At 45.6% G+C, this 12218-nt stretch overlaps 2 protein-coding genes across 2 annotated transcripts; both read left to right on the top strand.

Moving 5' to 3' along the window:
* The first annotated feature begins 1286 nt into the window (after positions 1-1286).
* BCIN_01g03490 (hypothetical protein) lies at positions 1287-5454 on the top strand. The gene is made up of 4 exons (XM_001550924.2): positions 1287-2879; positions 2931-4619; positions 4689-4746; positions 4916-5454. Exons 1-4 carry the CDS (start codon positions 1479-1481, stop codon positions 4987-4989), a joined length of 3222 nt encoding a protein of 1073 aa, XP_001550974.1. The 5' UTR covers positions 1287-1478; the 3' UTR covers positions 4990-5454.
* An 836-nt stretch (positions 5455-6290) lies between these two features.
* Positions 6291-11185, top strand: BCIN_01g03480 (hypothetical protein). Its single transcript, XM_001550923.2, has 2 exons — positions 6291-7609; positions 7660-11185. The coding sequence occupies exons 1-2, from the start codon at positions 6903-6905 to the stop codon at positions 10664-10666; spliced, it is 3714 nt and encodes a 1237-aa protein (XP_001550973.2). The 5' UTR covers positions 6291-6902; the 3' UTR covers positions 10667-11185.
* Positions 11186-12218: the final 1033 nt, after the last annotated feature.

The raw sequence follows: 12218 nt of genomic DNA, 5'->3' as shown, positions 1-12218 counted from the left end.
ATGTCGATGTCGATGTCGATGCCGATGCCGTTGTTGTCTTGGTTGGGAACTGAAACTGCTTATATACTATGGAAAGGAAGACCTTGTGTGTTGTGTTAATCTTATTACAGTGTCAGACCTGTCCCTGAATGAGAGGTTTCTGTAAATCAACTGTGTCAGATACAGTGTTGGCGAGGAGCGTAATGAAAGGCGGAGACGACGAATCCCCATATCAATGAGGGTATCAATAAGTCAACGATCCGCATCATACGACGAGGTACTCGGTACACATTCGTACCCACCTGTTGATCGTTGCAAAGCTAAGGTTTCAGCGGATTGATAACTTCACGCGTCCTTCGCATAGGGACCAAACCCGTCCAATGCAGAGCAATATCGCATACGGTAGTCCATCGCAGAGTCTGCAGGCGAGGATGTCTGTATCCAATCCCTCCATCCATCCGATTGCCCTTGACCAACACTGCGACGAAGCTACCTAGGTGGCATCAATCACCACCACGCTCGTGGAATGCTTCCTTCACCGGCACAGGCGTCACTGATACGACCTTATCTTAAATACGAAATACATACGATCAATGGAATGCTTGGCACGGCCGGGGTAGGTAGGAATGCCGCCGGATTGTCCAGATCGTACGAGCTTACTCTGTGAGGACGCAGCGAAAGCAGTGGAAGCAGTGGAAGCAGCGAAAGCGGTGGAAGCAGTGGAAGCAGTGGAAGTCTTGCTGGTACATACAAACACGGTGAACATCAACTGATGATGAACCATTCACTTCACAGTCGGAGCATTCCACGGAGCGTCGCCCACAACCTTAAACTCGCAGTGATCCAAACCATAATGCCCATTTGCCCAAGTGCGTACTAGGTGCATACACCTCTTGTGCCGGTAAGGTTAGCATGTGCTCTGTAGGACCCTTAAATCTTTTCCAGTGTTAATTGTCTCCACCCCCGTGGCCATGGAGGCTCACGCATTCATTTCTCTGGGAACTTGATACGAGTCGCATGCCATTACACTTTTCCTCAAGCTCCGATTAAATGAAAGCAACGGCCCTGAAACACTTTCCGAGTAAGGATCCACGCCGCCCTTGCAGTTGCAGCCATATTATTTGGGCGTGTGTGTGAATTGGAGTAGGAATAGGAATAGGAATAGAAAGGTCATGTTGGGCCTGAGCTGTGCCTCATTTCGCGGCAATTGGGATTGTAGGAATACCCTATCTTTCTTAATTATACTGACCAGATAAACAACCCTGAAGTCTTGGACGCGCAAGTGAATATACTCTCTCAATCTCATTGCAATCGCAATTGCAATCTAATCTTCTTTTCCATTTTTCTATTTTCTATTTTCTATTTTCAATTTACAATTGCTCAACTTATTAATGTTCATCAATTCATTCCTTTAAAATCCAATCTTGTGGCTTCATAATTCCTCGTCGTGCGGTTGATCTCCAGTTCCAACAGTTCAGTAGATCATTGTCAATGGGAAGATGGACGCAACCGACAGTAGGAAAGACATTGAGCACAAGCAACTCAAGGGTCGATTGATGGGAAGATTTTTCGGGAAGGAAAAGAAACCGTCCTCGGCAGAAGAGGTGTCCGACTTTCTTCGTGGCCCTACTGATAAAGTGTATACTGCACCATCCACCGCAGCCTCGAATACCCCTCCTAGACCTCCTGTTCTCGGTCGAATTGATACGTCCACTGCAAAACGATGGCCCACGGCGGCTGAGGTAAACAATGCTAGGCGCAATCGATCTGCGAGCCCAAAACGAAGTAGGAAAGGATTGGTTGTGAGGTTTACAGAGGCCCAGCCGGAAGTGATAGGTGAAGGAGGTGACGAATGTGCTTCACCAACAGCAGAAATCGCAGAAGCTCTGCGAAGTCGAGCTGCAACAATTCCGCAGCAAAAACAAACCCGACGACCAGGTCCTCCCCCACCTTATGGCTCATCACAGGGGCCTGCCGATAGATTTGGGGACCCCGACATGTTTAGACCTGGTCCTTTACGACGTACGCAAACAGGCTTTTCAACAATCGCAGACAATGACTCTGCATCAGACAGTGAACCTCCTCCCCAACCTCAAAGAAACCAAAGAAATGAGAATAATTATAATGGTAATGCAAGGACCGGATCGCGTAGCTCGTTCAATGGCAAGGCGGAAGCGGCCATGCGTGCATCAGAGGGCAAAGCATTGGTAAGGGCGGTGTCGGGACATTTTGATGAACGAGATCTTGCGCTGGCAGCTTTGACGGCAAATGAGAAGTCTCCCCCACGAGAAGATGCTCATTTAAATGCCATGAAGAATACACAATTAAGCTCCTCGCCAGGATCGAACCAGTTTGGGAGACCCGAGACACCCAGTGATAGTGGGAGGTCAAATCCTCCTGTCCCTGAAGAGAGTCCTTCATCATTTTCAAGGCCTTCCACAACAAACTCCGCTAGTGCGGTCGAAAGTCCCCCTCCAACTACACGGGCCCCAACATTTAACTTGAAAGATGCTGCATTGGCTGTGGGAGACGATGCCTTAAATGATTTTGCCAGACGCACGTCACACATGTTCACGTTATTCAGACTTTCAGCCGAGTCACTAAAACCACTCTCGTCATGTTCATTAGAAGACCTTGTCAGGGGTGCGTTGTGGTGGTTTCTCAAAGGCCGATCCGAGCTGGAAAGTAGCATCAGAGACCGATCTACAACCCCAGAAGCAAAACAGAACAATGCAATTGGCCGCCAACAAGCTTATTCAAATTTAGCCAAGGCATATTGGCTTATGGAAAAGATTGCTCCCCAATGCCCCGAAATGAACAACCATAAGAATGATCACACTATTAATGATGCTCTGGAATCGCGACAAGCAATTATATCTGGCTTGAAAAAATTGACAATGGTAAGCATCAATGAATATCGATAGACTAATCTTGCTGATCAAATACCGCAGTCTATGAAACGTAACAATATTCTCCCGCCATTTGGCGAAGACGCACCGTTGCTCCAAGGTAACGATAATCAGATTTGGACGAGAGATGAAGGCGATCGATCATTGCTAGCATTACAGCGGCCCAATACAACATTGACCTTATCTGGAGCTCTTCCATTGGGTGACTCGGGCACAAGTTTCACATATGGACGTCACTTTGTAGATGTCTACCTTCTAGAGGAAGCAGCCTCGCAACACTATCGTTGCCCTTGTCTTCTATCCATCGTTCGAGGGAACCATGAAGAAGATTTAAGTTTCGTAATAACCAATCAAACTGGCACTTTGAAGCTTGTGATTCAGCACGACAAAACTCGCGGGCCCACGTGGAATGATGTGTCCTGGGTACAAAAGAACAACTCGCTTAATATCAAGCTTCCGCGAGGCTTTGAGCTTCGGATCAATTGTACTCCACAGGATTTTAGGAGTCTCAGAGGTTCCTATGATTTTCAAAACAGTGTCCGACAAAGTCTGGCTCAACTGGATGATGAAGATCTTGTCTTTCAAATGACCATCAAGGCTTTTCAATGCTTTGGTCAAGAAAAGCAAGCACAGTCGTTCCCAGGAGAAGCCGTGCCAAAATGCGAGGTAAGGTTGTTCGAAAAGAGTATCGTCGAGAAAGCAGCTACGGGTCCCAGAAAGAAGCATAGGGGATTCCGACTTGCTGTTTTGACGGGAAAGATGACCAAAAATTTACGAGGTATCGATCAAGATATTTCACCCATGACATCCGTCCAGTTCAGTCTTCTAAGGGGTGATAACGGCTATCCAGCACTTTTGTTAAAGATTGATGATGGAAACCCCAGATCCTCAATGGTATTCACATTTGAAGAGGCGGATCAAAGAGCTAGATTGCATGCGTTACTTACGGGTGGGGTGATAGGTCGCGAAGAGACTGTCTATGGTGAAATTCCCATTCGATCATTTGTCATTGAGGAGCCAGGAGGCCTAGCTCCACGTCTTGGAGGTTTGGAATGGCAAAGTGCTCGAGTAATCAACGAGGATGCCTTTGATATTCAGAACGCCAAGACTGTTCTCTCAGAACATTTACGAGTGATTATGGATTTCAAAACAGGTTCGCTCACAGATCGTTTTAATATTGGGCCAGGGGAGTTGAAGCTACGACTTGATCTGCACTCGACAAATGAGTTGAAGATTTTGAGGCAACCTCAGTACGACATGACCATAATGGCAACGCAAGCACAGGCATCAAATCAGCCCACAAAAGAATTCGCTGAAGTTCTTGCAACAATTGCGAGAGCCGAGACAACCCGAACCTACGTGTTTCCCAGCTTGAGAGAACTTCATCTATTCCAAACAGCATTGACAGGATTTGTTGTCGTCTTTGATGGCAGGGCAGCATCCTTCAATATTTCGAGGCGAAGAATGGTGGTTCCCATCTACAAGAAGTGGGATGCTGCCATAACTAGATTGCAACTAGTTCAAAAAGAAAAAGTTGTGCAACTGCTTGCCTTTTTTGAGAATTTTAGCCACGGAGATTGCATGGGCTTCACTTTGAAATCCACTGATACATTCGAGAGCTCAAACAAGAGTGGAAAGTTTTCTTTGCGCATCGTTGACGCCAAATTTGCAATGCCAAAGCCTCGTGTCGACGGACACTCAACATTGGATAGTGGGTTTGTCAATCTAGATGTAGGTGCCCATTTCAAAACAGGACCATTCTTGTAACACTCCAAGTATCAATTGGCTAACATCCCACAGATGCCTGATTATCCCGGCGAGCATGATGATATCACGGTAGTATTTGATACGGAAGCGGGTAAGTGCAATATTTTATTCTCCCGTTAACTCTATCACAGGCCCAGCTTGTGTATCCTGGGTTCCAGCTTCCCGGTAAAACTATGATTTATCTAGTTCAAGCAACTGGGAGCAAATGCACTCGTTACTGTTTACATGTGAAGATTTCCTTTGCTAATCCTGTTATTCAGAACGCGATACATTCAGTAAATCATTACCGGCACCTGTAAAAGTAGCTTCACGAATGGGATCAGTAAGGAGATAGGAGCAAGCCTTTTGGACATGAGAGAATTTTTGCGATAAAGAGTACATGATATATGGTTGCGAGGCGCACGGCGCATAATCTGGAATTTGAATATTAGCGGATAGCATTACGGGAAGATATCCATCATTATACTGGAGTTCTTCTTTTTGCTGGCTGGCAGTAGCATCACTGCCACAAAGTCGATGTTTTACGTGAAGAACATCAATCTTTGGTTTCGGAGCTTTCAGAGGATTTCAAGTTATCTAGTGCAGTATGACCTGGAGTTAGTTCTAATCTAGAAACCACAGAAGGGTAGTTTTCTAACCATTTTCATAAGCGAACGGCCATGCATTGCCTCCACTATTTTACTGTTTTCCCCCTTCATTAGTGTCAGGGCTTGATATGTATGTCTGGTGTACTAAAAGCTAACTCTTGGACTTGCAACATGCGAGTGCAATCTCAATATCCGACCAGGTAAGTGTGCCAAGGAAGCACGAATACGATTAATTATATAGTCTCTACTTCGATGTGTAGACTGGCTGACTATAAAAAATAATTGCCCTCCCACCAACGTCAACATGCAGCAAGCAGTGCTAAGGATCTGGATGAATGATTGAGTGAGTAGATGAATAAATAAAGTGAAATTTGTGTCTTTTGATATGTTTCTAAGAAGGGGTCAATTCATTGATGGGATCCACCCAAAACATGGCCCATACCCACCATTTAGCTACGATGTGCTCTGTATGCAAATATTTGATGCATCTTGGAAACAAAAGGTCCGTATTCAAACCTCCCCCCCTTGTGAGACCGGGGTGGGTGGGTTATTTATAGAGCAGCTCCTCCATATAGTCCAATCAGATGAATGTGGTTCGAGAGATCGACCATTTAGATGAAGAGACAGATCACAGCCACACCACCCATGAAAACTTTAAAACGGATGTATTATATATTATCATCTAGTAGGTACCTATTCTGCACGTTTTGGTAAATCAATGGTACGCATTAGCTACAGGGCTACCTCATCTAGCAAGTCGACTGTTAAAGATAAACCGTACGTAGTGATAATGAAGTTAGACACATGCAACATAACCATAACACAACCCCTTACTACTACCTACTACCGGATGCTTACTTGACGATGTACCAAATTACTTAGACCATGCTCCGTATAGTCCCTAAGCACCTACCTAATTTTCGGGTGGTAGACATTTTGTACAGACAATTGATTAAATCATCAGATAATGATTCATATTTTAATTTACCGTCCATCATCATGTATCTGATTCGATCGTTGCAAATAACCCCCCTTCCCCGCCCCCCTTGGGAAAGAAGGAAAAAAGACTGCTCAGAAAGAAAATAAAATAAAATAAAATAAAATAAAACAAAATCAAATCAAATCAAATCAAATCAAATCACAAAGCCGATATATCCAGAGCATCTTATTAGCTCTCGTGGCTTGTGAATACCCGCAATTACGAGAGATCTCATCCACGTCTAAACTCCTCCGTCCCCTCCAGCTTCTACACCATACACCACACACACTACACACACCACCAGGCTAAAACAATTCTCCATCGTTTTTCTTTCGCCGTTTTCCAAACAATTTGCTCCCTCTCGATCTATCTCAGCAGTTTTTGTTTGTCTCCCAAATTATTCAAACATTCAATTCCCACGTACCGACCTGGGTAGCGCTTGCCGACGGACTATACAGTGAGCGGCGTTTCAGAAGGAACTAGGCATCACCATACAGCGAACTGGATTTTCTGAGCAAGCAACCATCCGGGCGAATTGTTTACCAATAGGCACTCTCACTCATTTGTGACGGCGACCACATCACCATGGCTTTCTAAATTAGTAAAGCAACCCACCACCTCGTATGCTTAAGGCCCCATTATAACCCGTCGCGTCGCTGGGTACGGTCACTCGTACTACCAATGCCAGGAAATTCGAGAGACGAAGCTCAGGTCATTCCGGATTCCTATGCTGACCATGATCGAACGAGTCGTCCGCATACCACATTGATAATGTCTGCGGACTGCTGGGAGCAGGAAATGATCAGGGAGGGGGGATTTAAAAGCGAACAACATTCGAATCGATCGTATCCACTCCCCCGAGCTTCGATCTCACGGCAGACACACGCCTCCCGTCCTTGGTCCAGAGCGTCTACGAAAATCTCTTCCGGCGTCTGGGTAATTCTAGTTACATTGATCTCAACTTTCTGGATTACTCCTGCTTCCGCCGTGTTCATAGAGGTTCAGAACTGTTTGGGGGAGAGCTATCAAGGTAACACGCCTTATCAATTACAGTTTGTTCCGTATTTTCTTTGGGCAGTGTTTAATACGACTGAATCGACGCATAATCTTGCGGTTCAAGTATGGGGCGATGTTAAGGGATCGGGTCCAGGGGGATCGACAACTGATCACTTACCTGGATCCAACGACACAGCGTACTGGCTAAGCAACTCAACTGATACCTACAATGGCAAGATCGCAGACGAGCCCGATCCAACATCTCTAAAGCTCACCACGCTTTTCAACAAAGTTACTGTGTTAACCTATGAGCCTTACAGTGACGCTGTAGATTTCTGTAATCAGCTTGTCAACGGCACCTGTCCTCTTGGTCCTACCTTCAATGCATCAAGGTAAGCTACGGTTCAAGATGTTTTATAATGCTTTAGCTAATTTGTGCAAGGTGGGATCCATACACTTTTCCTTCTTTTGGGTTTAGCAACAACTTCTACTCCTCGTATGCTTTCACTTCGTTCACTACAACGATGGTGATCAAGAATGGCGACACTGCCGCGACTACCATTGGTTGCGTATCGGCTAATATTACGCCTGACATTGGAAGTAGTTTATCTGCCACTGTGAAGTATATACCTATGGTCGTGCTTCTCTGTGTTGCGTTTGCGACTGCTTTCGCAAGCATATACAGTCCTTGGGGTACCAATGACATCTTTCGATGGACAACAAATTATGGTCGAGATGCCGACCTGCTTCGTTTGGTCACACCTGGATTCGGCGATTGTTTACAATACATTCAATTTGTTGCTCTTACTGGTGGCCTGACACTTAACTATCCTGGCTTTTATCAACCAATCGTTAGTAAAGTTGCATGGTCGTCATTGATGTTCAACGAAAGCTTCGTCAGCAACACTTATCATGACAGTCTGGTCGACGGCATATACGTAGTGAATGGAACCTATGGTCTTGATCGGATGCGACAGCTGATTGGAATGGGGGCATCTGATGATGTCTGGGCCGGCATGTCCGTTTGGCTTTTGGCTGCCATTGGAGTCGTCCTTGTACTGATTCAGCTGGGTTTCGCCATGCGTTGGGCGTGGAGGCTGCTAATGGGTACTCAAGAAGAGGATTTGAGGAAGAAACACGTGCCATTTTCTATTGGAAATGTGATCCGTATTGTGTTCAATTATTTCTTACTACCCATCGTTGCCCTTTCCATGTTTCAGTTAGTTGAGGCTTCTAGGTCACCAGCCTATACGACCGGTCTGGCCTTACTCATGCTGATCGTAATCGTCGTTTTTGCCATCTACCTGTTGTACCTTATTGCAACGGCAAGACCAAAGTCTTACCTGTTCGATGATCTTCCCACGGTGCTTACCTACGGAGCGTTGTACAACACATATTCGGACAATGCGGCCCCTTTCGCCCTCGTACCAGTACTTCTGACTTTTCTCCGCGGTATCTCAATTGGAGCAGTTCAACCATCAGGCATTGCGCAGCTCGTTCTTCTTGCGATTTGTGAGGTCATTACAATATTGACATTACATGCGTTTCGACCTTTTCATTCGCCGACATCAATGAATGCCTATCACACATTCTTCGCTGCAGTGCGCTTTTCGACCATCTTGTTAATGATAGCATTTGCTCCTTCGCTTGGTATTACGGAAGGGCCAAAGGGCTGGGTTGGCTATGCGATTCTTCTAATGCATGCTATTGTTCTTATTCTTGGCTTTTTGTTGAACGCACTTCAGACGATTGTTGAAGTTGCTGCCAGGCTTGCGGGTGCCGGAGGCAATGAGAGTGGCGCAGCTAGGGGTGGTCTTTCTAAAGTATTTGGTATGCGACAGTTGTCTAGAAGGTTGCCCCGTCGGGATGCCACGTCGCGTCAAAGTCAATTATCAAGCGCCGCTATGCTTTCTGACCAAGACAGAAAATCATATCTAGTCGAGGGAGGCAGGCTTCGGAGTCAGTCTGCCGGTAGCGCTGGTATCCTGCTCAATAGACAAAGTGCAAATCTCGATAATATGACTGTAGATGCTTTTGGTGCAATGCCTACACATCATGTCGGCAGTGGTGCACCGAGCTCTTATACCCCAACAACACCAGGAGAGGCAAGCACGTTCTCATTTTTACCATCTGCTGCCGCGCCAAGCGGCCGGGGACGCAATAAAGGTCCCATATTAGGCTTGGATACAACTGACACAGCCGATCCTTACTATCGGCCCCCTAGATTCCGCCGACCGACGGCAGATGCTTATTCTCCAGGGGCAAGAAGTCGAGGTTCGTGGGCTAGTGGTGATTGGACTAACAGACACGAATCACCACCTGCTGATCCTGATGCCATTGAGCCTTTGGAGGGTCCTTCAATTTCTGGCCGTAATAGTCCATCTCAGCAACAAGCTTTAGATGGAGCTCCATTGGAGCTTAACCGATCGAAGGCTGACTACACTACGAGAGAGGTCGACTTTTACTATGGCGTTCGTGGGCCAGCTCTGAACGCTGAAGCACCTAGTCGGAGAATCAAAACTGGTCCTGCAGATCCTACAGGAATTCCTGCCTCTGCTGCAGGCTGGTTCAAGAGCTTCTTTAAGGGCAAGACGAAGGAGAAGGGTAAGGGATTCGAGGTCGTGAGAAGCTCTAGGATGCCACCAGGAGGGTTGGGCAACGCAAGAAACGCACCTGGTGATGAATCACCACCGGAAGGAATTCCAGTTGCCACGGGAGCGATTCGACATGGTCCGATTGATTCCGATTCGGATGATGAACATGATATCCCCGGCTCATCAGGAAAAGCTGGCCCATCGCGTGTGGATGGCGCAGATGCCGATGATGGTGAATTAGTCAGTCCTATAGGATCAGATGATGGTCGGAGCTACCATGATGATGAAGATGAGTTTGAAATGACCAGGATTTCTGACCTTCCCCCTTCGCTGCAAGGACTGAAAATCCCTGAAGGCGGTATGGAACTGCCTAGTAGGTTTCCTTCCAAGGCTAGCTCAAGAGTACCTCATGGCTCACGAGCTGGCGACCCCATACCAAACATGCCTTTAAGTCCTCCAGCTCGAACGCCTACAGTTCCGCGAAAGAGTTCCCGTCGAAAATCACAGAATATAAGTGTGGACTTGACCATTCCGGGTAGCAGTCGTCACACACCTCAAAACTCACTTACTTCACGACTCCCTTTTGAGAGATCGAATTCCCACAAGCGACATTCCGACATCTCTGCTAGATCCAGCATAGCGCCGCACGAGGGATATGGACATTCTCGAAACACTTCATTTGGTAATTTTACCGAGGCGTATGGGCATGATCGGCCGACGAGTGTAGGATACGTTTCCCAGCACCACATTCATACCATCAATCCACCGGAGAACAACCCGCAGTATCTCGGTAGCTCTGCTGAACTAGTGGATGGACGAATCAGCGCAAGCTCATCTATTGATCATTCTCGATGATATAGAGCTTTTCGCACACGTTTCACTTTTTTTCTCATTTTACTAATATGCATTTGATCGTCACATAAACGAATTTCCTTGGTCGAAAAAGTCTCTTGGTGTTATGCGGCCCTATATGTATTGTAAAAAGGACCGGAGTAATATGGCGATAGGTGGATAGCGATGAAATTTTCATGGTTGGGTGAGGGGAATAGCTGATTGTTTGGAATGAACTGGAGGAGGGGAAGGCAGCACCCCTTTGAGAATTAGAAGGGCATATAATTTACGTATCCTGTCTATATAATATCTGACATTCACGATCCTTGTAATAATAAGCACCGTAGGAAGACGGCGGTCGATTTCTTGCGTTAGGAGAGGCTACTTTGATAGACAAGGAAGGAAAAGTTGTGCAAGAAGGGGAATGAATGGGTATCTAGGTATTGGATCGGATTGGATCCAAATTCGATGGTGAATGTGGGAAACCATGGAATATGGACAGGAACATGGGATATGGGATATGGATAAATTAATATATATATATTTTTGATTTTTGATATTTGATATTTGATATTTGATATTGCTAGTGGGTGGGTAGAGTAAACGAGTGAGTCGGTATGTAGTGTTGATGAACTTGGGTGGTAGGATAGGAGAGTTGTTGGGATCCTATTACTCGTGTTCCCAAGCGTCAAGCATATATCTAGGTACCCGCTTTCAATACGCGTATGGGTGGATGGATTGAGGGGATGGATTGAGATGAGATGAGATGAGATGAGATGAGATGGAACTTGGCACATCTGGGAACTGAAAATCATTCGTCATGGATTGACCCCGCAGCTGGTGATTTATTTTATGGGTTGATGAGGGAGGGAAGGGAGAGGAAGGGGGAGGGGAAGGGGAAGGTATAAAGAGCTCTTTTGGAATAACATGAAATAAAATAAAATAAAAGAAGATTGAAAGATTGAGAGATCGAAAGAAATTGATGGGGTGGGATGGGATGGAATGGAATGTTGAATTGGTTGGTTGGTTGGTTGGTTAATGAGTTAGTTAGTTAATGAGTTAATTATTAGTTAGCTCTTATGCTGTATTATATTAATAAATAGTGTCTGGACTTTGCATGATTTTTGGGTAGGGATGAGGTATGGATGGATGGATGGATGGATGTATGTATGTAATAGGATGGGATGGGACGGGATGGGATGGAAAGAATGGAAAGAATGGAAAGTATATCTGGGTACCTGCTTGTATGGAAGATGTGTGTGTGTGTGTATATATGTAAACAGTATATGTGTATATATATGCATGTATATATATGCATAGATACATACATAAATAAACCCATACAGATTGGTATATAGCTACGTATATAAATAAGGTTTGCAATACACATACATACATGTATGTACTTATTCAGGGAGAGGGGGAGGGGGAAGCTTTGTAAAGTTGTTAGGGAACCAACCTTATTATTAGCTTACGTAGGTAGGTAAAAAGTCGGAATCTGGAAATTCTTGATCATTCCGATGACGAAAGATCTGGCTCGATATGCGTACGAATGTGCGAGTAGAGTAGGTAGCAA

The sequence above is a fragment of the Botrytis cinerea genome, chromosome 1, assembly GCF_000143535.2.
Source record: "Botrytis cinerea B05.10 chromosome 1, complete sequence".
NCBI lineage: Eukaryota > Fungi > Ascomycota > Leotiomycetes > Helotiales > Sclerotiniaceae > Botrytis > Botrytis cinerea.
The sequence above is the reverse complement of the archived record's forward strand: the minus strand, read 5'-3'. Positions and strand labels throughout refer to the sequence as shown.

What these genes read in the sequence shown, in the direction of transcription:
- BCIN_01g03480 (XM_001550923.2), top strand. Translation starts at nt 6,903, where the DNA reads ATGCCAGGAAATTCGAGAGACGAAGCTCAGGTCATTCCGGATTCCTAT. An exon ending in CCTACCTTCAATGCATCAAG is followed by an intron (nt 7,610 to 7,659) that starts GTAAGCTACGGT and finishes AATTTGTGCAAG; the next exon opens with GTGGGATCCATACACTTTTC.
- BCIN_01g03490 (XM_001550924.2), top strand. Translation starts at nt 1,479, where the DNA reads ATGGACGCAACCGACAGTAGGAAAGACATTGAGCACAAGCAACTCAAG. An exon ending in GTGGGTTTGTCAATCTAGAT is followed by an intron (nt 4,620 to 4,688) that starts GTAGGTGCCCAT and finishes AACATCCCACAG; the next exon opens with ATGCCTGATTATCCCGGCGA. An exon ending in AGTATTTGATACGGAAGCGG is followed by an intron (nt 4,747 to 4,915) that starts GTAAGTGCAATA and finishes CCTGTTATTCAG; the next exon opens with AACGCGATACATTCAGTAAA.